The sequence below is a fragment of the Macaca mulatta genome, chromosome 7, assembly GCF_049350105.2.
Source record: "Macaca mulatta isolate MMU2019108-1 chromosome 7, T2T-MMU8v2.0, whole genome shotgun sequence".
In the NCBI taxonomy this organism is placed as follows: Eukaryota; Metazoa; Chordata; class Mammalia; order Primates; family Cercopithecidae; genus Macaca; species Macaca mulatta.
This window is the reverse complement of record NC_133412.1, coordinates 178826445-178852656: the sequence shown is the minus strand read 5'-3', so window position 1 is coordinate 178852656 and position 26212 is coordinate 178826445. Positions and strand designations below refer to the sequence as shown.

The 26212-nt window shown below is 55.5% G+C and overlaps 2 protein-coding genes and 3 long non-coding RNA genes across 57 annotated transcripts in view; 2 read left to right on the top strand and 3 right to left on the bottom strand.

Moving 5' to 3' along the window:
* The window catches only part of MTA1 (metastasis associated 1), a 55519-nt gene extending 50818 nt beyond the window's left edge, over positions 1 to 4701 (bottom strand). For 29 of the 50 annotated variants that reach the window (XR_013396675.1, XR_013396677.1, XR_013396678.1 and 26 more), the window contains exon 1: positions 3017 to 3247. Coding sequence is in view for 16 of the 50 variants with exons in the window: in XM_077942109.1 (XP_077798235.1) it covers positions 3017 to 3044 (28 nt within the window). In the remaining 34 variants the exon portion in view is untranslated. Of the gene's footprint in view, positions 1 to 3016; positions 3248 to 3661 lie in introns of those variants that run through there. The other 21 variants (XR_013396663.1, XR_013396666.1, XR_013396667.1 and 18 more) reach the window with 1 other exon arrangement.
* On the top strand, positions 3273 to 5409 carry LOC144330479 (uncharacterized). Its single transcript, XR_013396703.1, has 2 exons — positions 3273 to 3514; positions 4811 to 5409. It is a non-coding gene; the product is annotated as an uncharacterized LOC144330479 (long non-coding RNA).
* Positions 5410 to 7655: 2246 nt separating this feature from the next.
* Positions 7656 to 15630, top strand: LOC144330481 (uncharacterized). 2 transcript variants are annotated; one of them, XR_013396706.1, is made up of 3 exons: positions 7656 to 8042; positions 10160 to 10286; positions 15483 to 15630. It is a non-coding gene; the product is annotated as an uncharacterized LOC144330481 (long non-coding RNA). The 2 variants fall into 2 exon arrangements; XR_013396705.1 differs by having other exon boundaries at positions 15471 to 15630.
* Positions 8935 to 25090, bottom strand: TEX22 (testis expressed 22). Of its 3 annotated transcripts, XR_013396701.1 has the most exons (5): positions 24804 to 25090; positions 24179 to 24367; positions 11283 to 11411; positions 10815 to 11109; positions 8935 to 10733 (listed from the first exon to the last, which is right to left on the bottom strand). XR_013396701.1 is itself a non-coding variant. In XM_077942143.1 (4 exons), the coding sequence occupies exons 2-4, from the start codon at positions 24326 to 24328 to the stop codon at positions 10930 to 10932; spliced, it is 459 nt and encodes a 152-aa protein (XP_077798269.1). In that variant the 5' UTR covers positions 24329 to 24367; positions 24804 to 25090; the 3' UTR covers positions 8935 to 10929. The 3 variants fall into 3 exon arrangements, 2 of the variants coding, with proteins under 2 accessions (XP_077798269.1, XP_028707798.1); XM_077942143.1 differs by having other exon boundaries at positions 8935 to 11109; XM_028851965.2 differs by having other exon boundaries at positions 8935 to 11109; positions 24992 to 25087.
* LOC144330478 (uncharacterized) lies at positions 18939 to 22724 on the bottom strand. Its single transcript, XR_013396702.1, has 2 exons — positions 22129 to 22724; positions 18939 to 20810 (listed from the first exon to the last, which is right to left on the bottom strand). It is a non-coding gene; the product is annotated as an uncharacterized LOC144330478 (long non-coding RNA).
* Positions 25091 to 26212: the final 1122 nt, after the last annotated feature.

The following is a 26212-nucleotide window of genomic DNA, read 5'->3' as shown; positions in this document are numbered from 1 at the left end:
GTGGCTCGCAGGCACTGATTTCTGCTGTCCTGTTTGGATGCTATCTAACATCTTCATGTTCAACCCAGGGAGGAAACAGCCCGCCATCGCCCTGGGGCCTCTCAGCCCACAGCAGGCTCCAAGCCTTTCCAACCTTCGGGATGGACAACCCTTAAGGAGCAGAGGTCAGGGAACCCTGACCCCGCCACCCTTGCCCAGGCCATCCGCTGCCCTCACAGGCACGGACAGCAGGCCTCTGTCCATGGCCAGGGCACTCCACGGGGAAGAAACAGGCCGTTCTCTCCCGCTCACCACTTCACCCAGCTCAGCTGGCACAAAAATGCTGCTGCCACACCTTCACCCTGCCCAGCCCGACCTGGCAGGGCCTCAGAGCAGTCTGCCAGCTAAAATACGGGATGCCCAGATAACTGTGAATGTCAGATAAGAATCTTCTGGGACAAGTATGTCCCATGCCATATTTGGGACATACTTACACTAATAAATTTCTGTTTATCTGAAACTCAAACTTGCCTGGGCATCCTGTACTTTTTTTAACTAAATTTGGCGCCTCTACACATGAGGTCCCTTTGCGGGGGGGAGGGGGCAGGAGCAAGCCCCTTCCCAGGCTGAGTCCCTGCCAGCAGCTCTCACAGGCCAGGACGGCCGCCCAAACGGGGCCCATGCCAGGCAGCCGGTGACAGACGGACAAAGGCTGTTCAGGAGACACCTTCCTCTCTCTTGTCTGGGGGCTCAAGAATCCAGACACCCACCTCCTGGGGCGAGCACCAAGACAGGAAGCCAACCTACAACACCCAGCTCACTGCAACCACAGGCCCTGCCGGGGTCCTGCCGGAACCCGGGGTTCGGGTCCAGAAGCCAGGGATAAACGCCGCTTCTCCTATAGGGACTGTCAGAGGAGAGCGGGAGAGGCCCACAGTCTCACCTGCAGGGAGAGGACGTCCTTGGGGTGGGCACACGGAGGGCCTGACAACCCTGAGCACACCTGGCCACAGTGACCACGGACTGCACACACAGCAGCAGTCTGGATCCCACGCGTGGCTGTGTTGCCAGCAGACAGCACCCAACCTGCCATGCTCCTCATCACAGAGAGAGACCAGCAACATCTCCGCCAGGCATGGTGGGCACCTCCGCCACAGCCTGGGGGTCCAGGCCACCCAGCCTCACAGCACTGGAGCGTTGTGGGTCAGGGAGGCCCCGGGACGGGCCTCCAGGCACAGAGGGACAGAGGGTTCAGGGAGGGCGGTGCAGACCCACACAGGGCTCCTCCCAAGCCTGTGCAGGGCCCAGGGGAGCTGCACCTCCGGGACGGGACAAGGCAGGGTCCTGGCTTTCGTCAGCCACAGCACAGCTGCCACAGGGCACAGAAGGATGACTGAGAGACGAGGTCCTCACCCACACCATGGGGAAACCGAGGCACGGGACGGTGGGGGGGCAGCCAGGCTGGCGCCAAGTTCACAGGCAGGCGGGCCTGAAGGCCGAGCAATGCAGCCACTGGGAAGGCACGAGTCGGGGTCGGGGTGTCCCCAGCCCTAGAGCCCAAAGCCGCCACCACTCCCCAACCCCAGCCTGGGTGGGGGCAGGGAGAAATCTTCTTGGGACCAATCCCAAAACCATGCGCAGTGGGCCCGGCTGGAGCCCAGGCAGTAGGCATCCTCTCTACCGGGATGAGAAACTGGGCCCTCATGTCAGGCTGGAAGGGGGGTCTCCAGGTGGGGAGAAAGAACAGGAAGAAACAGGTCGCTCCCTCAAGGGACCCCACACCCAGGCTGCCCCAGGCGTGGGGTGGGCTGAGCCCACCTGTGTCCACACAGGGACCTGGCAAAGCTGTATGAAGCTGTGGGAGGGGGCTGACGCTGGATGGGCACAGGCCCACCGCCTCTGTGAGAGGACAGGGGAGGCCCAGAGCTGCTGATGCAGACTGACCGCCCATCTCACAGACGGGGTGTAGGGGGCTCCCACAGTCCCCAAGGTCACAGGGCTGGCCGGCGAGACCACACGGCGTCCAAGGCAGCAGAGGCCACGCTCGAGGGACACGGCGTGTTCTGGGCACTCGGGGTCACGGGCATGGGGATCAGGTCAGAGCGAGAGAGACCCCAGCTCCCTCCTGCAGCGCAGGCTGCAGGTGGGAGAGGCAATGGGCACCTGCCGAGAGGGTCACAGGCAGGGAGGGGTCTCAAGAGTCCCGGGGAGGGAGGCACTGATGGAATGATGGAATGCGCACGACCCCCCATCTCCCTGTGAAAGACCCCACGGAGTCCCAGGCACTCGAAGGAGGGCAAGGCCCAAAGCTGCAGGCCCGCGGGGCCCGAGCAACAGGAGGCTTGACCCAGAGAGGAAGCCCCGGGCCCCTGCCCAGGGGACCCTCCGGCCTCTCCCCAACCCTAGCAAAGCGCCTCCCGAATGGGCTGAGGTGAGCGGGAGGCAGGGAAAAGTTTGGGGGGACTTAGAGGCGTGCTCGGGATACTCGCTCCCTGCTGAAGACCCCCTGAGAGAGCCCTGCGGGGGGAAGCCCCGGGGCCAGGCTGCAGGAGGGCTCTAGGGAGGAACGCGGCCCCTCACCGGGGCTCCCCATCCGCAGAGGGGACGCACCGGAGTCCTAGCACAGGGCCGCGGGCCGGGGGAGACCCCACAGCCCCAAAACTCCTGCTCCCAGACCGGCAGCCGGCGCCTCCCAAGGCCACGTGCTCCCGCGGGGGGCTCCCGGCCCCGGCCCCCCGGATGTCCCCGGCCGCCCGCGCCCCCCCGCCACCCCCGCGGCCGCCCCCTCGGCCCCAACAGGTGGGCCGCCCCCCACCCCCGGGCCGCCGCGCCCCGCCCGCCCCCGATGGGGCCGACCCGCGGGGCCATTTTGGGTTGGGGTGAGCACTGCGGGGGGAGGTTCGGGAAGGAGCCGGGGGCCGCGAGGGCGGACGGGGGGCGCGGGGCCTGCGGGGCGGAGGGGCGGGGGAGGCGGCAGCGGCGGTGGGTGGGGGCTGCGGGCGGGTCGGGGCCGGGCATAAAGGCGGTGCGGCCTTACCTCCGACCCTGTACATGTTGGCGGCCATGTCCGGGCCGGCGGCGGCGGAGGGGCCCGGGGCGGGCGCGGCGCTCGGCGCGGGCGGCCGGGAAAATGGAGGCGCGATGGCGGGGGCGGGGGGCGCCGCAGGCGTTTAAAGGGGCCGCGCTGCTGCCGCCGCCGCCGCCGCCGCCGCCGCCGAGGCCGCCGAGGCCGCGCAGGGACGGGAGGGCCGCGGCGCGGGCGGGAGAGGAAGAGGAGGAGCGGCCGCGGGCGGCGGGGAGGGGCCTCGGGCGCCGCCGCCCACCGCGCGGGCCGTTACCGACCCCGCGCCGCCCGCGGCCCGCGCGCCCCTTCCCGGACAGTTCCTCCCGGCGCCCCCGAGTCCTCCCCGCGCGCCGCTTCCCGGGTGGGCCCTTCCACCAGACCCCCCTGGTAGATCCTCCCCTAGTGCCCTGGGGGTAGAGGGGGATCCTCCACAAGGGTCCTTTCCCTGGTGATTCTTCCTGTGCCCCACAGGTGAGTCCTGCCATAACTCTCCAGGGGGTTCCTCCTGATGCTGGGGTCCTCCGGCATTCCCCCCTGACCCCCAACAAGGGCCCTGAAGCTCAGCGGCCCAGCCCTGGCCTCGGGGTCCCCACCCCACACCTCCCTTCCAGGCCTAACCTTTGCCCCCGACACCAGGCAGCGTGTGTCCTTGGCCTTCGCCGCCCAGCCCGCATGGCATCTCTGGACCGGTGACCGTGCGCGCCTTGGTGTGGGCAGGCTCTGTAGGCGGCAAAGCCTCCCTGAACTGTGACCTGGTGAGAAGGCCACAGAGGAGGTGCCTGTGCCCAAAGGCCACCTCCGAAGACCCCACTTGAGGCTGGAACCCAGCGCCTGCTGACCTCCCCAGCCCTAACAGGGCTGGAGTCCGGGAGCGGCCGTGCCCTTTCCACAGTGAGGCAGCTGCCCTCCCTCCCCACCACCTGTCAGGATGCCCTCCTGTGTGTGTGTGTGTGTGTGTGTGTGTGTGTGTGTGTGTGTGTGTGCGTGCGTGCACAGGTCTAACGAGAGGAGAGTCCAGTGACCCAGACGCCCCAGCCAGGAAGAGCATGAGGTGGGAAGGGGGCTTCCCAGATGGAGAAAAACAGATGGTCCCACAGTGGCTTGGAGACAGGTGCAACATCAGTGTTGGGGGAGGTGAGGAAAAGGAGCTGTCTTGGGGCTCCAGGCTGCTGGTTTGAGCAGCACCATGGGTCTCGGCCCTGCCTGCTCAGATGCTGGAGGTCAGTGACTGGAGGGAGCTGACATCTACCTGGGACATCCCTCCCTGTAGGACATGGAGCGGAGTGTTCAGGGCTATCAGGAGGGAGCCCTGTGCCCACGGTTCAAGATCTAGGCAGGTGGGACAGATGTGGTCAGGGTGCTGGGGACAGAGCATAGGGAATCCGGCACACAGGACACCAGCCAGGTGGGCAGAAAACAGCATGTGCTGGGAGAAAGCCAGGTGGGGGTCCCGAGGAGAGCAGTGGCCACAATGTCTTGGCTGCAGAGCAGACTAGAAAGGAAAACCCTGCCAGGGTTAGCACAGGGCCAGGAACCGAAGCTGCAAGGCAGTGCTGTCTCTGGGGAGAGAGGGCTGTGGGTCCCAGGACACATCCTACGGGCCGCAGGGAACAGGAGCTGGCTTGCTGGTGATTGGGTGGGAAGAGCAGACAGCCAGGGGCCAGGTGCAGGAGAGGGGCAATGACAGACAGGCAGTGTCTCCCTAGAAAGAAGGTGGGGCTGCTGCCTCCCCTGTCCTACAGCCCCGGCCTACCTCTGTCTCCTCAGCGGGAAAGCAACGCTGCGGCCTGAGATCTCCTTCCACCAACTCCTGGCATGGTCAGAAAGTTAGCCAGAAACAACAGAAAGTGCCAGGCAGCTAGGAGGCATGGGGAGAGCCCCCGAAGCTGTGTGTGTAGTGCCTGCTTCCGCTGCCATCCCAGAAACGGAGGCGCTTCACCCTGAAAACCCGGCCACGCCACCAGGACACATCCTGACAGTGACATGCACACTCTCCCCTGGCCTTGGCCTGGAGGGGAGACTCCTGCAGACACCAGCCTTTGCTCCTTCTCCTGTTGGGGGTGGAGAGAACTGACTGCTGGAGGGGAGACAGTCAAAGCTGTCCTTAGGAGGGAGTACGGCGCAGGGTCTGGTGTCCCAGGGAGACAATCTGAACTTCAAGCCAGGACACCGCAGCGGAGAGGACACACCCCTTACCATGCAGAGTGACGTTTAGTAAACTCTCAAAAGACAGCACAGAGCCCTGTTCCTCCAGCCGACCCCTACTCTGCCTCCCCACTCCAGACCAGTGAAAAAGGTGGATTGCCCTTAAGCCAGCTCAGAGGCAAAGTCCAAAGACCTCAGGTAAGTCAAACAATAAAAACAAAGAATTAAGAAGAATCCGGTCGGGTGCGGTGGCTCACGCCTGTAATCCCAGCACTTTGGGAGGCCGAGGCGGGAGGATCACGAGGTCAGGAGATCAACATCATCCTGGCTAACACGGTGAAACCCCGTCTCTACTAAAAAATAGAAAAAATTAGCCAGGCATGGTGGCGGGCACCTGTAGTACCGGCTACTCGGGAGGCTGAGGCAGGAGAATGGAGTGAACCCGGGAGGTGGAGCTTGCAGTGAGCCGAGTTTGTGCCACTGCACTCCAGCCTGGGCGACAGAGTGAGACTCCGTCTCCAAAAGAAAAAAAAAAAAAGGAGCGAATAGGCATTCAGGAAAGAGCTTTCGCGTCAGGACAGAAGTGACAGAAGTAGTGGCATATCCCCAGAGGCTGAGGTGGGAACATTGCTGAGGTGGCACATGACCACATCCATGTCATTCAACAACAGAAAAACAATTCAGCGAGGGTGTGAGGGGCCGGTGAGAAACCGGTATGGAAGAGAACACAACAGGGCCGGGCGCGGTGGCTCACACCTGTAATCCCAGCACTTTGGGAGGCCAAGGCAGAAGGATTACCTGAGGTCAGGAGTTCGAGACAAGCCTGGCCAACTTGGTGAACCCTCATCTCTATTAAAACTACAACAACAACAACAACAAAAATTAGCTGGGTATGGTGGTGCGTGCCTGTAGTCCCAGCTACTCAGGAGGCTGAGGCAGGAGAATTGCATGAACCCCGGAGCCGAAACCATACCACTGCACTCCAGCCTGGGGGCAGCACAGTGAGACTCCGTCTCAAAGAAACAAAAATTAAAAAAAAAAATAAATGAATAAAAAAACACAACTGAAGAAACAGAAGAGGACTCCACAGGACTGCTTTCAGATCTTCATAGCAGCATGAATTCAACAATCAGGAATTCAAATACTAGACGATAAAACAGCAGGATGAGAGGAAGATTTAAGAGCCCTGCACTCCAGCCTGGGTGGGAGAGCAAGACCCTGTCTAAAAACAACAACAACAACAACAACAAAAACTGATCTTTTTTTTTTTTTTTTTGAGACGGAGTCTCACGCTGTTGCCCAGGCTGGAGTGCAGTGGCGCGATCTCGGCTCACTGCAAGCTCCGCCTCCTGGGTTCCCGCCATTCTCCTGCCTCAGCCTCCTGAGTAGCTAGGACTACAGGCGCCCGCCACCGCGCCCGGCTAATTTTTTGTATTTTTAGTAGAGACGGGGTTTCACTGTGGTCTCGATCTCCTGACCTTGTGATCCGCCCGCCTCGGCCTCCCAAAGTGCTGGGATTACAGGCTTGAACCACCGCACCCGGCCACAAAAACTGATCTTAAGTCCAACCAGTAAAGATGTAAATCAAAACAAAGACTTTCAGTGGGTCAAATACTGGTAGTGAGCTTTGATCTTCCGGTAAGAAATACCCTGCCAGGGGATACAGAAATGACAGTGCTAGTTTTTCACCATTCACAGGCAGAAGTCAGCCTGTGCCACCTCAGCCGAACCGTGCTGTGCTGCTGAAAACCAAACACACCCATCTCCTGATGTTTTTGTAATTTCTAAAAATAATCGTAGAAGACTTTTTTTTTTGGAGACAGGGTCTCACTCTTGTCACCCAGGCTCAAACGCAGTGGGGCTATCTTGGCCCACTGCAGCCTCAAGTTCCTGGACTCAAGCGATCCTCCCACCTCAGCCTCCCAAGTAGCTGGGACTACAGGCGCGCACCACCATGCCCAGCTAATTTTTGTATCTTCAATATGGGTGGAGCTTCGCCATATTGCCCAGGCTGTTCTCCAACTCCCGAGCTCAAGTGATCTGCCTGCCTTGGCTTCCCAAAGTGCTGGGATTACAGGCCTGAGCCACAGCGCCCGACCATCCTAAGGAGACTTTTAAACTTGAGGTGAAGAAGCATTCATCTGCTTTTAGCAATTTTTTTCTTTAAATATTTAAAAGTGTATAAGTAGCAGCTCGACACGTATTTCTGTATTTCCATTACATCCTTTTATCTCCCCATATACATTTAGAAATATCTGGGATAACCTTCAGGTAATGTTAACAGCTGTTATTCCAGGGAGGACACTGTGGGTGCGTTTTTAAAGCTGTATTCGTTGCTGTATTAATAGTAAGCGGTGTTTCTGCAAAGCCAAGGAAGGTGTTTCTCCAGCGGGGCAGCGCCGGGCATTGTCTGGTGCGCAGAGGCAGGCCGCGAACTACATCTCCCAGGCGCCCCGCGCCCCCGCCCGCGCGGCTCCTGTGTGGTGCCGGAGCGGCCTCGGCTCGGTCCGGAGCCAGCCGGAATCACAATTCGAATCAGGCGTGGGAAGCCCGGGGGACCACGCGGCCAACCCTGGGCGGACCTGCGAGCCGGAGACCGCGTCCCCGGGAGCCCCCAAACGCTACCCCGCGCGGCCGCCCGTGGCGCTGCGGAGGCCTGCGGGTAGGGAGGCGCAGTGGCGGCCGGGGCGACGGCCTAAGCACCTCACTGCTGCTGCGATACTTCGGGAGATCCTCACGCCCCTCCCAGGAGCCTTCCCACTCCCGAGACTGCTTCTTCCGTCCCCTTGATTCCACGCGCCTCGGAGACCCGCCCTCTGCCGTCCCGAGACGAGCGTGCCCCTCTCCTTGCAAGGTGGGCTTCACATGCGCTCCCGCCCCACGAACCCTCCTCTGCCCCAGGGTTTCCTGCCGGGCCCTCGTGGTTTGGGGCTGCCCGTGCACTTCGGGATCCTGAGCAGCACAGCACCCCCGCCTCTACCCACCAGGTGCCGGCAGCCCCTGTGGAAGGCAGAATGCCCCTCCCACAGATACTTGTGCACAAATCCCCAGAACCTTGGGGCAGGCTGCGTTAAGTGGGTTAAGTGGCAGGTTAGGAAGGGCGCTAACCAGTTCACCCGAAAGCAAGCAGGCGACCCTGGATCTTCCGGGTGGGCCCAGCGTCGCCACAAGGGTGTTTCAGGGTGCAGGAGGGAGGCAGAGGAGAGGTGGGCAGAGAAGGGCAGGGCAGAAAGGGGCACTGCCGCTCCAAAGGAGACCAGAACTACCAGTCAAGGAATGTGGGCAGCTTCTTGAGGCTGGAAAAATCAGGGAAACAGAGTCTCCCCTGGCGCCTCCAGAAGGAACAGAACTCTGCCAGCCCCTCATTCTGAGCCCAAAGATACCCATTTTGAACTTCTATAAAACTTAGCTAATAAATTACTGTTGTTTTAAAACACTCAAAGCCAGGTACCAGTGGAACACTCCTATAGCCCCAGCTACTCAGGAGACTGAGGCAAGATGATTGCTTGGGTCGAGGAGTTCAAGACCAGCCTGGGCAACATACCATGACTGTTTCTCTACAAAAACTTAAAAAAAAAAAAAAAAAGCCGGGTGTGGTTGGATGCGCCTGCAGTCCCAGCTACCCAGGAGGCCAAGGTGGGGGGATCACTTGAGTCCAATAGTTCAAGACCAGCCTGGGCAACATAGAAGCCTGCCCCCCCGCCCCCACCAACACCAAAAAAAAAAAAAGAAAAACCAAAACCTACTGAATTTGTGGCAATTTTTATGGCAGCTACAGAAAACTAGTACACAAATCCCAGTTGTGACAACCCAGGCAGTCTCCAGGCACTGCCTCTGTCCTGGCACCACCTCTGTTGGAGAGGCCTGTGCGTCTCAGTGCCAATACCCTGCTGCCGGCTGGCCCTGTGGCCACCTTACCCACCAGGAGGTCGGCTCTGGGCCTCAGCCTGAAGGAGGCCAGGGTTTTGCCTCTGCTGCCACCATGGGGGAGGCGCTCTGTAGGGAGACCTCATGGAGCAGAGAGGGCAACCATCCCAGCATCGCCAGCGTCCTGGACCACCACCCTCTGACTGCTGCCTCAGGAGACACCCAAACGAGGGCAGGAGAGCTGGCGGGATGAGCCCAGCCCATCCCCAAGTCACAGTCATAACAAGGGGTCCTTCAAAGCCACCCAGGAACAGAGGACTGCCCAGCTCGCCATCCCCATGGCAACTGCTTACCTGTCAGCTCCGCTCTGCCCTGTTTACACCTCGGGATGCAGGGCTCACCTGCATCTTCCTGCCTGGCATGGAGCTGGGCCCATAGGACCCCATTCCCCACATCATCATCAGGGACCTCAGAGGGGGTGGGTCATTATGGCCCCAATGCCCTGCCCAAAACTCACCACACCCTTAAGGACACCTGCTCTAGCTCCTGGAGGATCTGCCCTCCATCCACCTACCCTAGGGCTCCTGAGAAATGCAGAGGATCCCTAGGGTGCACCAAATGACATTCAGAGGACTTGGGAGAGAAGGGGGGCACCTGGCTGTGTAATCTTGGAAGACTTCCCGAAGGAGGAGGGAACTTCACTGAGTCTTACAGTAAGAAGGGGACACAGGCAGGTGCAGAGGATTCAAGTCAGGCCAGGGATCCAGTGTCAGGGCAGCAGGTGGCTTCTCAGCGGTGGGAAGGGGAGGGGTGGAGGCCAGGTGGGCAGCACAGCCAGCTTGTGTGTGTCTGGTGGTCCAGGCCACCGCACAGGTCCAGCTCCTGCCCTCACCTGGGGCCCAGGAGTGATCACCTCCGCTTGCCCCAAAGCCTCCTCCACTTAGCCACCTCCACAGAAGCCCAGTCAGGCCCCTAACGGTCAGTCCCGGAGTCCAGGGCCCTTTCCCCACCCCCACCCACCCCGGGCTGGGAACCCATGCTCACAGCCCTCCTGCCCCGCCTCCCAATCCAGTCCTCCTGCAACTTAGTATCCCCAAAATGCAGCTGGGACACCACCATTCCGAGGGCCCTGCAGCCTGGAAACAAGGCAGTCACCCAGTGGACCATGACCCACAGGCCCCTGCTCCAGCCAACTCTGCAGCTGACAGGTAAGCAGTTGCTCAGACCCCCTGTGTAGGCTACCCCCTTGGCCCTCGGCCACCACCAGCATCGCTGTCCAGAGGCCAGGAGGCAGCTCTGCCTCCAGACAGCCTCCCTCTAAGCTGGGCACCGTATTGGGTCCCTGGGCTTGCTGCTCCCCACCACAGCACCCGTGGGATCCCGTGCGCCCTTCTGGGTCTTCAGAGGCAGGACCCAATGTGAGACCCCACCCCCTGGAGAACTCTCCCCGGCCCATCTCACAGCCTGGTGCAGGCAGGTACCCAGTTCCCCAGACCAGGCCAGCAAAGGAGCTGAGTCTCTAGGCAGCGCCTGCCACTGGGGCCTCCCAGGACACCAGTGCACCTCAGACAGGCCCAGGTACCCCGAGGCCTCCTTCCAGCGGTCCCGAGGGCAAGCTCCTGCTACCCAGGCCTTGCCAGAGCCCCCTCAAACTGACCTGGGGCAGTACTTCCCTCCCCTAGATGGCCTCTGATAGCCCCTAGCCCGGTCTCCAAGGCCTCAGGAGCTGCAGGCTGTCCAGAGCCAGGTTCTGCCTGACCATCATGGGTGGTCGGGATAACCCCGGTGGGGCACAAAGAAGGCGCAGAGGCTGCCCCCACCCTGGGCCCCCAAGGAAAGGCACTGGAAGACACACAATGGGCTGAGTCGGGCTCTTAGGAAGGGGGTGACTTCGAGGCCCGGGCCTCGAAAGTCGCATTATGCCAGAAAGGCGCACTCCGCGCCAGGAAGGCCTGGAAGGCGTTGGTGGACTCGGTGGACCTCAGCGGGTGGGGAAACAGCACGTCCTTGTCCACGTCCTCTGACACCAGCTGGGCTACCATCTGCACGATGTCCTGCGGGCGAGGGTGGGTCAGGGAGCCTTGAGGGGCGGGAAGGGGATAAGGGTGGGGCCCGGGAGCGGCAGGGTAAAGGGCCCAGTTGGACTGAGTCCAGGGAGGCAAGGTGGAGGGGCGGGGCGGGGCGGGGCGGGGCTGGGACCCGGCTGGGAGGACCCGCCCCCGCGCACCCTGCAGTGTAGCGGGGCCCCGGCGGCGCCCGGCCTCTCCCGGCCGCCCAGCATGGCCAGCCGCCGGCGCTCGTCGATGCTGACGCTCCAGTGGCGGCCCGGGCGCCTGCGCTCCGGCGGCTCGCACACCTGCGGGGAAAGGGCAGCGGGTCGGCGAGGGCCTCGGCGCCAGCTCCCCTTCACCTCTCCTACCCAGCACGCGCTGACCCTCAGAGCTGGCTCCCTCAGCGGCCAGGGGGCACTTTCTAAAGCGCCGTCTGCTCAACCTCCCGCTGCTCCAGCGCCAGCTCCCGGCGCGGGGCCTCAGGCCGTGTGGCCCTCTGTGGCTTTGCACAGTAATCTGTGCCAGGACATCCCCCAACCCAGCACGTGCCCGGCTTCATGTACAGCGGGGCTGCCTCTGGACTGCTTAGTCCTCACGGCCGGCCCCCCGCTTGACCGGCAGGAGGACCCCTGGAGCTCGAACACTGTTGTGTGCCTCACGAAAGGCAGGACTAAGGCCAGCTCCAGACCGCCCTTCTCCCCAGACCCCTCTGAAATGATCACAAAGAGAGTAAGGGAGAAAATAAAGATGAATCCATAGACAAAAGACCAGCGCCAGTGGAGGAGGGCCCCTGGCAGGGTACAGGAGACTGGAAGGCAGGGACCAGCTGGAGGAGCTGTGGGAGGGCCACAGGGAAAGGTCGGAAACAGGTGGGGTCCCCTGGACAACCCCCATCCCCCAAGAGGGAGCTTCCCATGTAGGCTGCAGGAGACGGTTCCTCCAGACTGTGCTCAGCTTGAAGTCCACCATCCTCCAACTCCCTCACCAGAGGTAAGGGGAGAGGGGAGAGAGGGCAGTGCCATGCTAAGAGTGGGATTCATGCAAAATCGAGGTGAATTCTCATTCCTCAAAACACTAAAAACAGAACTGCCACGGGATTCAGCAATTCTGCTTTGGGGTATATACCCAAAAGAGCTGAAAGCAGGTAGGCGAACAGATGTGTGCACTCCGACGGGGAATGTTCACAGCAGTGGTCATTATTCACAACAGCGAAAATGTGGAAGGAATCCAGGTTTCCACAATGGATGAATGGATAAACAAAATGTGGCAGATCCAGAAAATGGAATATTATTAAGCCTTAAAAAGTAAAAAGGGGCTGAGCGTGGTGGCTCAAGCCTGTAATCTCAGCACTTTGGGAGGCCAAGACGGGTGGATCACAAGGTCAGGAGATCGAGACCATCCTGGCTAATACGGTGAAACCCTGTCTCTATTAAAAATACAAAAAATTAGCCGGGTGTGGTGGTGGGTGCCTGTAGTCCCAGCTACTCGGGAGGCTGAGGCAGGAGAATGGCGTGAACCCAGGAGGCGGAGCTTGCAGTGAGCCGAGATCGAGCCATTGCACTCCGGCCTGGGCGACAGAACGAGACGTCTCAAAAAAAAAAAAAAAAAAAAAAGTAAAAAGGCCGGCCGGGTGCAGTGGCTCACGCCTGTAATCCCAGCACTTTAGTTTAGGAGGCCGAGGCAGGCAGATCACCTGAGGTCAGGAGTTCAAGACCAGCCTGACCAACATGGAGAAACCCCGTCTCTACTAAAAATACAAAATTAGCCAGGCGTGGTGGCACATGCCTGTAATCTCAGCTACTCAAGAGGCTAAGGCAGGAGAATCGCTTGAACCCGGGAGGTGGAGGTTGCACTGAGCCGAGATCATGCCATTGCACTTCAGTCTGGGCAACAAGAGCGAAACTCCGTCTCAAACAAACAAAGACAGGTAAGGAGGCTGGGCGTGATGGTTCACATCTGTAATCCCAGCAGTTTGGGAGCCCAAGGCAGGAGGATTGCTTGAGGTCAGGAATTCTAAACCAGCCTGTGAGACCTCATCTCTACAAAAGAAAAATTAAAAAATTAGCCAAGTTCAGTGGCACATGCCTGTAGTCCTAGCTACTGGGAGGCTGAGGCAGAGATCGCCTGAGCCAGGAGGTTGAGGCTGCAGTGAGCTGTGGTTTTGCCACTGCACTCCAGCCTGGGTGACAGAGTAAGACTCTGAAAAAAAAAAAAAAAAAAGAAAAAAAGAAAGAGAAAGAAAGAAAAGGAAAGAAGGAAGGAGAAAGAGAGAGAGAATGAAAGAATGAACGAAAGAAAGAAAGTAAGGGAGAAAGAAAATGTAAGGAAATTCTGGCTGGGCACAGTAGCTGTAATCCAAGCACTTTGAGAGGCTGAGGAGGGACAATCACTCAATCCCCTTGAACACCCCAGGAGTTCAAGGCCACAGTGAGCTAGGATTGCACTACTGCACTCCAGCCTGGGCGACAGTGCAAGACTCTGTCTCAAAAAAAAAAAAAAAGTCTTAATAGTCCAGGGCACCACCACACAGCTGCGCTGCAAGCCAGAAGGTAATGGACAATGCCTCAAAATCCTGAAAGAAAATTATTTCCCACCTAGTATCTCACCCAACCAAGGTGTCATTCAAGCATACAGGCAGAATAAAGATATTTTCACATCTTTAGAGTCTTCGAAACTTTCACATCCTCTGAACCCTTTTAGAGGAAGCTGCTGGATGTACTCCACCAAAACAAAGGACTAACCAGGGAGAGTAAGCCAGGGCCCAGGAAACAAGGGGCCCTGTAGACAGGAGGCAGATGGATTGTGGGGGAGTGTAGAAGGGAGAGGGCGTAGGGAAGCCTGCTCAGTGGCCCTGCCAGCTGGGCTGGTTGCTGGCAGTCCAGGGCTCCAGGAAGGCCACTGCCAAGGAGAAAACGCAGCTCCAGACGACCCAATGTGCAGGGGTCTGTGAGAGCAGAGTCCTAGATTTGTTGGAAGGTTTAGGAAAGAATAATCAGTTCATAGAAAATGGGGGAGAGGAGGAGGAGGAGGGGGGCGGGTACACAACGATTTCCTCCAGGGAACACCAAAAGCAGCACAAAGGAAACACGGCCACCCCATGGTCACGATGCCACATGGTCACTGTAAAGCTAACAGTGGAACTGGGTTTCTGCTGAGTAGACAGAATGCTGGTGAGAGGATGGGGAATGGGCGCTACACCCTTCGTCTCTGCAGTGGGGCATGGACAGAATGCAAGACAGAGGAATGAAAAGAAGGCAGTGTGGCCGGGCTCGGTGGCTCACGCCTGTAATCCCAGCATTTTGGGAGGCCAGGTAGCGGATCACTTGAGGTCAGGAGTTCGAGACCAGCCTGGCCTACATGGTGAAACCCCGTGTCTACTAAAAATACAAAAATTAGCCCAGCATGGTGGCGTGCACCCGTAATCCCAGCTACTTGGGAAGCTGAGGCAGGAGAATCGCTTGAATCCAGGAGGTGGAGGTTGCAGTGAGCCAAGATCACGCCATTGCACTCCAGCCTAGGCAACGGAGCGAGATTGTCTCAAAAACAAAAAACAAACAAACAAAAAAACACAAAAATCAGCTGGGTGTGGTGGTGGGTACCTGTAGTCCCAGCTACTTGGGAGGCTGAGACAGGAGAATCACTTGAACCCCGGAGGCGGAGGTTGCAGTGAGCCAAGATCGCACCACTGCACTCCAGCCTGATGATAGAGTGAGACTCTGTCGAAAGGAAAGGAAAAGAAAAAGGAAAAAGGAAAAAGGAAAGGAGAAGAGAGGAGAGGAGAGGAGGCAGCGTACCAGCAAAGGTGCACTTCTCACCTCAGCATGCAAGGACGTCTGCAAGGCTGAGTGTGGCTTTGGGGACTGCTGTTCTAAATATGTATGTTTTAACAAAAGTAACTTAAAATTAACAAAAATTAAGATTTAAGTAATGAGTAATACAACAGACACAGGAGAACATGTACAGAACTCTTTAACCCACAGAGAATCCATGTTCTTCCCAAACACACTCAACACGCACATGAGTTGACCACAAACAAAACAGACCAATGCAGACAGAGTCCCAAAACAGATAAATCCTCATGCAGACAGACCTCCGTAACACAGACCTCAACGCAGACCCACAGATGTACCCCAATGCAGACAGATCCCCGTAACACAGACCCCCATGCAGACAGATCCCCATAACAGATAGACCCCCATGCAGACAGAACCCCATAACACAGACAGACCCCCATGCAGACAGATCCCCATAACACAGACAGACCCCCATGCAGACAGACCCCCATGCAGACAGACTCCCATAACACAGACAGACTCCCATAACACAGACAGACCCCCATGCAGACAGATCCCCATAACAGATAGACCCCCATGCAGACAGACCCCCATAACACAGACAGACCCCCATGCAGACAGACTCCCATAACAGACAGACCCCCATGCAGACAGACCCCCATAACACAGACAGACCCCCATGCAGACAGACCCCCATAACACAGGGTTCTGCAACTACAAAGTGACACAATTAGAAATTAATAGCAAAAGGATAACAAAACACTCTTGTTGACATGGACATTCCAAACCACCCTTCTAATTAACTCCCAAGTGAAAAAGAAAATCAAGACTGAAATACCAATTTATTTAGAAACAAACAATGGCAGAGTGCAGTGGCTCTCGTCTATAATCCCAATGCTTTGGGAGGCCTAGGCAGAAGGATGGCTTGACCTCAGCAGAGTTCGACACTAGCCTGGGCAACATAGGGAGACCTCATCTCTACAAAAAATCATTAGCTGGGCATGGTGACGTGCACCTACAGTCCCAGCTATTTGGGAGGCTGAGATGGGAGGATCACTTGAGGCTAGGAGTTCAAGGCTGCAGTGAGCCGTGATAGTGCCGCGCACTGCACTGTAGCCTAGGCAACAAAGTGAGATCCTATCTCTAAAAAAATTTAAGAAATTGGCCGGGCATGGTGGCTCACGCCTGTAATCCCAGCACTTTGGGAGGCCAAGGTGGATGAATTGCCTGAGCTCAGGAGTTTGACACCAGCCTGGGCAACATGATGAAACCCCATGCCTACTAACATATAAAATATTAGCGGCTGGGCGCGGTGGCTCACGCCTGTAATCCCAGCACTTTGGGAGGCCGAGGCGGGTGGATCACAAGGTCAGGAGATCGAGACCACGGTGAAACCCCGTCTCTACTAAAAATACAAAAAATTAGCCGGGCGCGGTTGTGGGCGCCTGTAGTCCCAGCTACTCGGGAGGCTGAGGCAGGAGAATGGCGTGAACCCGGGAGGCGGAGCTTGCAGTGAGCCGAGATCGCGCCACTGCACTCCAGCCTGGGCGACAGAGCGAGACTCCGTCTCAAAAAAAAAAAAATATATTAGCCAGGCATGGCTGGGCACAGTGGCTCACGCCTGTAATCCCAGCACTTTGGGAGGCCGAGGCGGGTGGATCACGAGGTCAGGAGATTGAGACCATCCTGGCTAACATGGTGAAATCCCGTCTCTACTAAAAATACAAAAAGTTAGCCGGGCATGGTGGTGGGCACCTGTAGTCCCAGCTACTAGGGAGGCTGAGGCAGGAGAATGGCGTGAACCCGGGAGGCAGAGCTTGCAGTGAGCCAAGATGGCGCCACTGCACTCCAGTCTGGGCGACAGAGCGAGACTCTGTCCAGAGTGGCGTGCGCCTGTAATCCCAGCTACTCAGGAGGCTGAGACAGGAGCATTGCTTGAACCCAGGAGGTGGAGGCTGCAGTGAGCCAAGATTGTGCCACTGCACTCCAGCCTGGGTGACACAGTGAGACTGTCTCAAAAAAAAAAATTTTTTTTAAAGAAATTAGCCAGACGTGGTGGCTGAGAAATGAACAGTGAAAGCAGGACACACCAAAACATGAGGTATGGTCAAAGCTGTGCTCTGAGAAACTAGAGCTTTAAACACATCTTTAGAAAAAGGTCCCCAAACCATAACCGTGCAAATTATTTGAAAAGACAGAAAAAGAACAGCAAAACAAATGGTCTGAAAGCTTAAAGGTGAAATTAGGAAAGATTAATGAATAAATTAAAATTAAACAGTGAATAATGATCACAGTGGGTTCTCTGAAAAACCATTAAAAGACTCACTCTTTCCTTACATCCTCACCAACCCCACATAGATCCACCTTTATATAATTTTTGCCAACTTCTTCACTGTTTCATGTTTTGCTTCATTTATTTATTTATTTAATTTTTGGAATTGCAAGTATGGAGACCTCATTCTTTTTTTTTTCCTTTTTTTTTTTTTTTTTTTTGGATACAGGGTCTTGTTCTGCCTCCTGAGCAGCTGGGAGTCTACATTGGCACACCACCCTGCCTAATTTTTATTTTTTGCAGAGATAGAGTTTCACTATGCTGTCCAGACTAGTCTTGAACTCCTGGCCTTAAGTGATCCTCCTGCCTTGGCCTCCTGAAGTGTTGGGATTACAATGGTGAACCACTGTGCCTGGCCCACTTTTCTATTCAATTTTAAAAATAGTTTCCTCATTGCTTTCAAGCATCTCTTCATGGATTCTGGTTGGTAAACATTTGAATGTTATAAATATTACAACTATTTTCTTCCAGACTGTCGTTTAACATTTTTATGTTTTTGATTGCACAGAATGTTTAAAAACTCTGCAGTTAGATTTGTCAGTCTTTTCCTTCAAGGATTTTGTGTTTGGCCTACGAAAGGCGTTTATCACTTCCAGATCCTAAATATCCTCTCATATACTCTCAGTGCTTACATGGTTTGGGTTTAATGCTTTTTGTGTGTGCATTTTTTTGAGAGATGGAGCCGCAGTCTACCATCTTCTAACTATACACCCAGTCACCCCGATACCACTTATTGAAAGGTCTGTTTCTCACTACTCTGAAATGCCATGCTCAACACAAATTAAATCCCCACATTGATGCACACACCGGTTTCCAGGCTACTTGTCCAGGCAGTGGTGTCTCTGCCACCTTCTACCACAGGGCCACACAGTTTTAGTTGCGGGATCTGGTGTTGACAAGCCAGGCCTTGCTCTTATTTTCCAAAATTGTTGCATGGTTCCTTTTCCAAGTAAACATTTTAAAACATCTTTATTTTTTCAAATTATACTTTAATGAATATTAGCAATATCTTGTTTACTTCTGCATGCTTTTGAACTCTGAACAAAGCCACATGACATGAATAATTTTGTCACCTTTTTGCCTCTTTCACTCAGGAATAGGTCTGAGACTCACGCTCACGGCTGCATGCAACAGGCATCCACACAACCACATCCCCAAATCCGAGGTAAGTTTGCTGTTTGACAGAAAAATGCAATGTGAACTGATACACAGCTGTATGGTGTCCATCTTCACCATGCAGTTGGAATATTCCTGTGCTTACTTTACCCCTGCACATGTTCACAGCGCTACCACTGACTTTGGTTGTTTTCAACCCACTCTGACAGTGTCTTTTTTTTTTTTTTTTTTTTTTTTTTTGAGACGGAGTCTCGCTCTGTCACCCAGGCTGGAGTGCAGTGGCCGGATTTCAGCTCACTGCAAGCTCCGCCTCCCGGGTTCACGCCATTCTCCTGCCTCAGCCTCCGGAGTAGCTGGGACTACAGGCGCCCGCCACCTCGCCCGGCTAGTTTTTTGTATTTTTTTTTAGTAGAGACGGGGTTTCACCGGGTTAGCCAGGATGGTCTCGATCTCCTGACCTTGTGATCCGCCCGTCTCGGCCTCCCAAAGTGCTGGGATTACAGGCTTGAGCCACCGCGCCTGGCCTGTCTGTTTTTTAACTGGAACACTTAGTCCACTTTCATTGACTGAATTAAATGACACACCGGCGATTCTATCTGCCACTGTATCTCTTTCTGTTCTGCTGTAAACAGTGAGGGCAGGCAAACTTATCTAAGTCCAAAGTTGACAAGCAACTCCATCTTTTTCTTTTTCTTTTTTTTTTTTTGGGGGGGGGTCAAGGTCTGGCTCTGTCGCCCAGGCTGGAGTGCAGTGGTGCAATCTCAGCTCACTGCAGTTTCTGCCTCACAGGCTCAAGTCATCCTCCTGCCTCAGCCTCCCAAGTAGCTGGGACTAAAGGTACATGCCACCATGCCTGGCTAACTTTTTGTATTTTTCTGTAGAGATGGGGTTTTGGCATGTTGCCAGGCTGGGCTCAAGCAATCCTCCCACCTTGACCTCCCAAAGTACTGGGATTACAGGTGTGAGGCACCATGGCCCACCCCCATCCTCTTCTCAAACAGAGGAACTTAGAACACCTCAGTTCCACTCACAGGCACCATCTTGACTTTATGCCATTGCAGGTACATATATTGATTGCATCCTTGTTTTTCTGTGCATGAGTGACATCCAGTGACTGTCAGTTTCAGTTTACTCACGCACTTCCTGCTTCCTCTCATGCTTTATCCATTTCAGACATTCTGTGATCACTTTGATGCTTTGAGATCATTTCTTCAGAACTGAGGTGAGAGTGTGCCGGGGGCAAATTCTCTTTTATCATTTAAAAACTTTATTTATTTAGCCTTTTTCGTATAAACCATTTTTTGCCAGGCCTAATATTCAAGGCTGAGCATGGCTTCCCCTGAGAATAGGCACACTACTGCTCTACCGTGACGAGCTCCCGTGACTCCTTTGAAGGTTCTGTCTTCCCGCTCGAATTGCTTCTGAGGTTTTTGTCTCTGGCATTCTGCAATTTCACTATTATGCTTCTCAGTACATAATCTTTTAAAGCCTATAGACTAAATGACTGCCTGTGAGAGCTATCCTCCAAGATGGCATCCGATGATTCTCACCTCCTGGTATTCATGCCCTTGTGTCATCCCTTCTCACATTAAATAGGATCACCAGTGTATCCAAAAAGGATACTGTAGAAGTGTGACTTCCTAGGTTAAGTTATGGAAGTCATTGCGGCTTCCAGCTCACTCTCTCTCCAAGTGCTCTCTCTCTCTCCAAGCACTCACTCTGGGGGAAGCCAGCCACCGTACTGAGGATACTGAAGCTGTCCTATGGGGAGATGCACGTGGTGAGGAGCTGAGCCTCCTGCCAGCCCCTATCATGGACTCGCCAGTCACGTGAGTGAGCTGCCGTGGAAGCAGTCTCCAGCCTTCCTCAAACTTTGAGATGACTGAAGTGTTGGCTGCTATCTCAACTATAAGCTCCCGAGAGATCTCAAACCAAAGCCACAGCTAAGCAGCTCCCAAATTTCTAACCTACAGAAACTAAGATAAAAATAGTTACTGTTTTAAGTTGCTAAGCTCTGGGGAAATTTGTCATGCAGCAATGGATAACTAATACATGGCCAAAGGCTGGCTATGGTGGCTCATGCCTGCGATCCCAGCTCTTTGGAAGGCCAGGAGTTAGAGACCAGCCTAGGTAACATAGTGAGACCCTGTCTCTAATCTTTTTTAAAAAGTAAACTAGTAATACATTTCCAGAATCACCATATACATTTAAAATGAAATTTTCAAGATTCATGAAGTCTGTTTTTTTAAAAAACACTGAATTTTCAGAAGCCTGATACGTTTAAAATGTTAAATCTTGCTGGGCGCAAAGGCTCATGCCTGTAATCTTAACACTTTGGAACACATGGAAGATCACATGAGCCCAGTTCAAGACCAAACCAGGCAACATAGTAAGACTTCGTCTCTACAAAAACTTTTTAAAAATTAGCTAGGCATGGTGGCACGCCACTGTGGTCCCAGCTACTTGGGAGGCTGAGGTGGGAGGATAGCTTGAGTCCAGGAGGTCTAGGCTGTAGTGAGCTGATATTAGAGAAGCAGGAGTCTAGGAGAGCCAGGATAACGTCACTTTATGTTCAACTCCATCTTGAGACTAATAGAGCACATTCCTTGCAGGTCACAATCATGGCCCTAAGATGTTTACAGCTAAGGAAGCAGCTTGGTAATGCCTACAAGGACAAACTCCTATAAAAGGAAGTTTAGATGTCCCAATACCCACAATAATATATGCTTTCAAGATATAGTTATAGTTATGCTTTAATGTACTTGCACACTAAAATGTCAAATCCTTTTTAAATCAATAGAATAATAAATCGTTATGCTGTCAGCTCACCCACACCTAGGCACAGCTTAGTCTTTACATAGATAAAACCTCGATTAAAGAAAAACTTAAAGCAGGTCTGTTCCTCTGCTTGCTTGTTGAGGATGCCCTGCTCTGCAATGGAGCGGCTTTCGATAAATAATCTCTTCTCACTGCACTCTGCAGCTCGCCTCAAATTCTTTCCTGCATGAGATCCAAAAACCCTCTTGGGGTCTGGATGGAGACCCTTTTTCCAGTAACGCTGTGATCATGCCACTGTACTCCAGCCTGGTGACAGAGCAAGACCCTGTACACCTGTGAAATCTGCCCATCCAATATGATAAAAAATTTCCATGAGGAGCTCTACATGCTATTCAGTAACATTTTAAAGTATTCTTCATAAAGGAATTGAAAAATAACAGGTTTATTTCTAAGAACTTCATGGCTCCTGTTGCTAAATTGAATGGTATCCTTTGTTTCCATTCCATTTTCTAGTTGTTTTTACTGTGTTGAAAAGTTGTGAATGGTGATCACATATCCAAACTCCCTCTTTTATCCATACTCATGTTTCTTAAATTGGATTTTCCAAGTAGGTAACATATTAGCTGCAAATAGTGATTTTCATCTTTTTAGATATTTATACAACATCTCATTTTCTTGATTTATTGTACAGGCTTCGATTTCCAGAATACCCTTTATTTACTTTTTTGAGACGGAGTCTCCCTCTGTCGTCCAGCTGGAGTGCAGTGGTGGAATCTCGGCTCACTGCAACCTCCAACTCCCGGGTTCAAGCAATTCTCCTGCCTCAGCCTCCCAAGTAGCTGGGATTACAGGCACCCACCACCATGCCCAGCTCATTTTTGTATTTTTAGTAGAGACAGGGTTTCACCACATTGGCCAGGATAGTCTCCAACTCCTGACCTCAGGTGATCCGTCCACCTTGGCCTCCCAAAGTGCTGGGATTACAGGCGTGAGCCACCGCACCTGGCGATTTTTTTTAACGTCACAGTGGTATCATGCATCCATCTGCTTGCAGCTAAAATACTTCCACTGGTCACTGCAAGCTCTTGAGAGCTCCTCTCCGTCAGGCTACAGAGATGTCCATCTCTTCCCACCTTATCCAGAACCTACAGGTTTCTATACTTCTTTTGTTCTTAAGGAAAGATACTGGAATTTATTAGCATTGCTTTTCAACAGCTATTGAGATAATCACATGATTTTCCACCGGTTGTTAATGAACTTTATTTATAGATTTCAAAATTTCTTTGTCCTTGGGTTACAATCTTCTTTTATTTACAATTTCATTTATTCCATATACATTCATTGAGCACCTACTAGGTGTCAGGCACTGTCCTAAGCACTGGGACAGAGCTGAGAAGAGACACGTGCCTGCTCTCCTGGCAGATGGAAGTGTGCAGGACCCATCCTTATGGCTATGAAACTCAGCATTTCAGGTGCTGCTGGATTTGATCCAGTATTTACTCAGGATTTTTCAGTATATGCCCACAGGTAGACTGGCATATTGCCTTCTCTTTTTCCTTCTCTCCCTCTGCTCTCTTCTGGTACTGGTATTGGGTGATACCAGCTCCATACCAGAAGTGGCTCTGGGCAGGTGACGCTTCACCAATGAGGATGACTGATTTCTTGTTTGGGAGTGCCCACCTGTAAAGTCACCTGGGCACCCACATTTTTTAGGGAAGATTCCCTGTCCCCAAACTAAAAACCTGCCAGTCAGCAGAGATGCACCCATGCCCCTTTCCATCCTTGGCCAACAAACTCATTCTTCCACTGCTTGCCTGCCCTTGGAGGCCTTCAGCCCACTCTCCTGCCTCCCAGCCTTGTCCTCAACCACCATAACCCATAGCCACCAGTCCATCTCTTGGAACTACAAATACAGCCTGGCTGCCCCTGCCCAAGAGCCACCGGGTCCCTGTGTCCTTGCAGGATGTGGGTCCAATACACACTCCTCCTGCACCCACATCCCTACCCCTTCAGACACAGTGCCCTGTCCCCAGCCCTGTGCAGGACAGAAGCCTCACAGCCCCTGGACCTCCTCTTGAGCAGCCCTCACTAGACAGGTGACCTATGTGTGTTTATAGTCTGGACTGCCTGTCATGAGATGTTTGCCTCCCAAAAGCCACTGCGTCTGCTGGTTTGGTCACCCCACTCCCCAGCACTTGACACCGCCATAGGGGTCTTGAAGGCATTTGGGCCTGAAGGACATGACTGAGAGGGTACAAAGGGACCTCAGTGGGCAGCCCTAGGAACACACGCAGACACGCCTGTGCGCATGGCTCAATGAGCTCCCCACACTGAACTGGCCGCATGACCAGCGCCAGCTGCCAAAGTATTGCCAGTGCCCAGGAGCCCCTGCACCCATCTTGCCACAGCCTAGAGCCATCTCTGAGCCTGGCTTTGAACCTTCCAAAAGTGGAACCACACAAGTGGGGCTCTGGCTTCCTGTGCCCTCAGAGAACATCCTGGGGCTCAACAGCTACATTCTATCAATCTCACTACTGGGCCTGGCACAAGCCTGCAGCTCACTGTCCAGCAACAGAAAGACCAGGAGATGCTTCTGGTTTGAGGAGTCACAAGCAGAGCCTCTCCCAACATTTTGTTTTTGTCAAATCCTCCTGACAGCTGACCCACCTGGTTGGGAGGACGCCACCCCTGCTGGGGACCTTGCTTTCCCTCCCGCTTCTTGCCACCTTCAGCCTGGGGTGGGGGGCACTGGGCAGGGCTGAGGGAAGTGTGTTGCCTTGGCTTCTTCCTGGCCTTAGAAGACCTCTCTACAGAGCCCAGCAGAGGCCAGTGGCCCACGGTTCTGGAGGCAAGAGGGATGCAGGTCCACCCTGGTGCTCGTCCAGGGCCATGGGGGAAGACAGCCTCCTGAGTTCAACCGTCTGTTTCTCATCAGTCCCCACTCAGCCCTCCCCTGAGGCTGCCCATCACGGCCAGCCTGGAGTTTCCAGGGAGAGCGGCCTCAGGTGGGCTGGGGACAGGAGGGTGGCCTTGGCCAGGGTTTCCTGCTTACCCAGTCCTGAGTCTGCAGTCCCTGCTGAGCGCTGCTTTGGGTACTGGGCTGGCCCCAGGATGCTGTCGGGCCCAGTGGGGGTCGCCTGTGCTCTTGGGAGAGGTGTGACTCCAGCTTCTTCCCCTGAGGGGACAGCTTCCTGCTGTCCATCTCTAGCCCTAGTAGGCTGCTTGTCCACACCTCTGAGATCTGGGGGAACGAGCAGCATGAGGTGGGGTGGAGCCCAAGGCCACCCGTGTGCCCACCAATACCTGAGTCCCTGGGGGCAGATGGTGGCAGTGTCAGGATCTGCTAGGGTCACCTTCCAGTCAATGGTCAGGCATCACCGACCCCTCTGCGGGGAGTGGATCCCCTCAGCTCCCGCCGCAGCTCTTCACACCAGCCTCCCAAACTGTCCCCTGCCGACTCCACCCCGGGAGCGCGGTCACCCTTCGGCAGCCTCCCGCACGGACGCCACGCCTCTGCCAGCCCCTCAAACGGTTCCAGGGGCATCAGTCCTCAGCCAGCACTGCGGGCACGCTCTCAAGGAAAGGCCCAGAGCTGTTGCCACCGCCCTGCTCCCGACCCTGAGACCTCCCCTCTACACGGCCCAGGCCTCACCCCAGGCCCAGCCCCGAGCCCTTACGTGCCCGCCCTCTCCGAGGGGGTGGGTCTGCGCGGCCGAGGTCTGCGGAGAGACGGGGGAGGAGGGCTCAGGAGGACACAAGCTGGAGGCCGGGGGCACTCTGGGGTTCGGCGGGGGGCGGGGCACACGGGAACGGCGGTCAGAGGTCGGGGGTACGCGGGCGTCCGAAGATAGAGGGAGGAGCAGGCCCGCCGCAGATGGAGGGACCACAGGGGAACCGGTGAGGTCCACCTCAGGTGGAGAAGGCCCAAGGGGCCGGCACCTCTCCCGGAACTTCCGCTACGACCGGCCCCGCCCCCGCCGGTTCCGCTTCCGGTCTGCGCTGCGCCTGCGTTCTGGTCTCAGTTGCGGCGGGTGGGAGCGGCCTCGGGGTCCCCGGCGCATAAGCGGGTCTATCGCAGCTACCGCCCCGCGGGCTCTTCCGGGCGTCGGCCTCCGTGATCTCCCGAAGCACAGACCTGAACTTGGGGTTTGTCGGCCCGAGCCCCTTTCGGACCTGCGTCCTTCCCGCGGCGCGATACCGCTTCGCCCCGGGCCACTTCCGCGCGCGGGGCCGCAGGGCTGTGGCAGGGCGGACCCAGGACAGGGTGCGTGGGCGGGAGGGAGGCGCTGCTCCGCCGCGTGCCCCCAAGGGGTGGACGGCCGAGAGAATCACACTGCAGGCGGGGCCGGCCCCTCCAGGTTTATTAGTGTTGCATCAGCACCTTAAAATAGTCCACACGGTCACGTACGTGACATTAGAATCCGTTCCCCAAAAAGCTATTTACATTAATCCCGGGTTTCATTAAAAAAAAGAAAAACTAGCAACACATACATCCTAGAAACCAAACAATGCACAATGAACCGCATGGGGGTCTGCAGAAACTACAGTGGTGCCTCTTTGGCCCGCAGGGTCAGACTCCAGAGGTGCCCAGCAAGCCCAGCTCTCAGTCCCCTGCAGGCCGCACACCCGCACCCGCGGACGACAGGACAGGTCTCGGGGAGAGGGCGGCTCAGGAACAGGAGTGGGTCTGGCAGCCTGGCCCTCGGAAGAAGCGGCCTGGTCATTTTCATGAGGAATTTATTCCCGGAGGAAGGCGAGAGGCACTCAGGTCTTTCCATCTGGGAATGAGGACGGTGTGGCAAGGCTGCCAGTCCCCTGCAGAGACACCCCCAGCTCCCATCCAGGGGCCCTCTCCTGCCCCAGCTCTGGCCGAGGCACTGAACCAGGACACTGGCCTGCGTGCTCAGAGAGTGGCCAAGGGGACCAACATGGAAGAGGAAGGCAGCAGGCCAGACTGCAGGGCGGGACTGGCCCACAACTGGTCTGGGCAAGGGTGGGGTCTGTCTACGTAATAGTGGACAGTGGCCACAGGCCTGAGGGGCGCCTCTGTGGTGACTGATTAACCTTTGAGACTGATGGGGCTGAG

Coding starts and splice junctions, on each gene's coding strand:
- TEX22 (XM_077942143.1), bottom strand. CDS start 24,328: ATGGACAGCAGGAAGCTGTCCCCTCAGGGGAAGAAGCTGGAGTCACAC. Junction 11,412..24,178: donor GACTGCAGACTCAGGACTGG/GTAAGCAGGAAA, acceptor CTTTCCCCGCAG/GTGTGCGAGCCGCCGGAGCG. Junction 11,110..11,282: donor GGGCCCCGCTACACTGCAGG/GTGCGCGGGGGC, acceptor CCTCGCCCGCAG/GACATCGTGCAGATGGTAGC.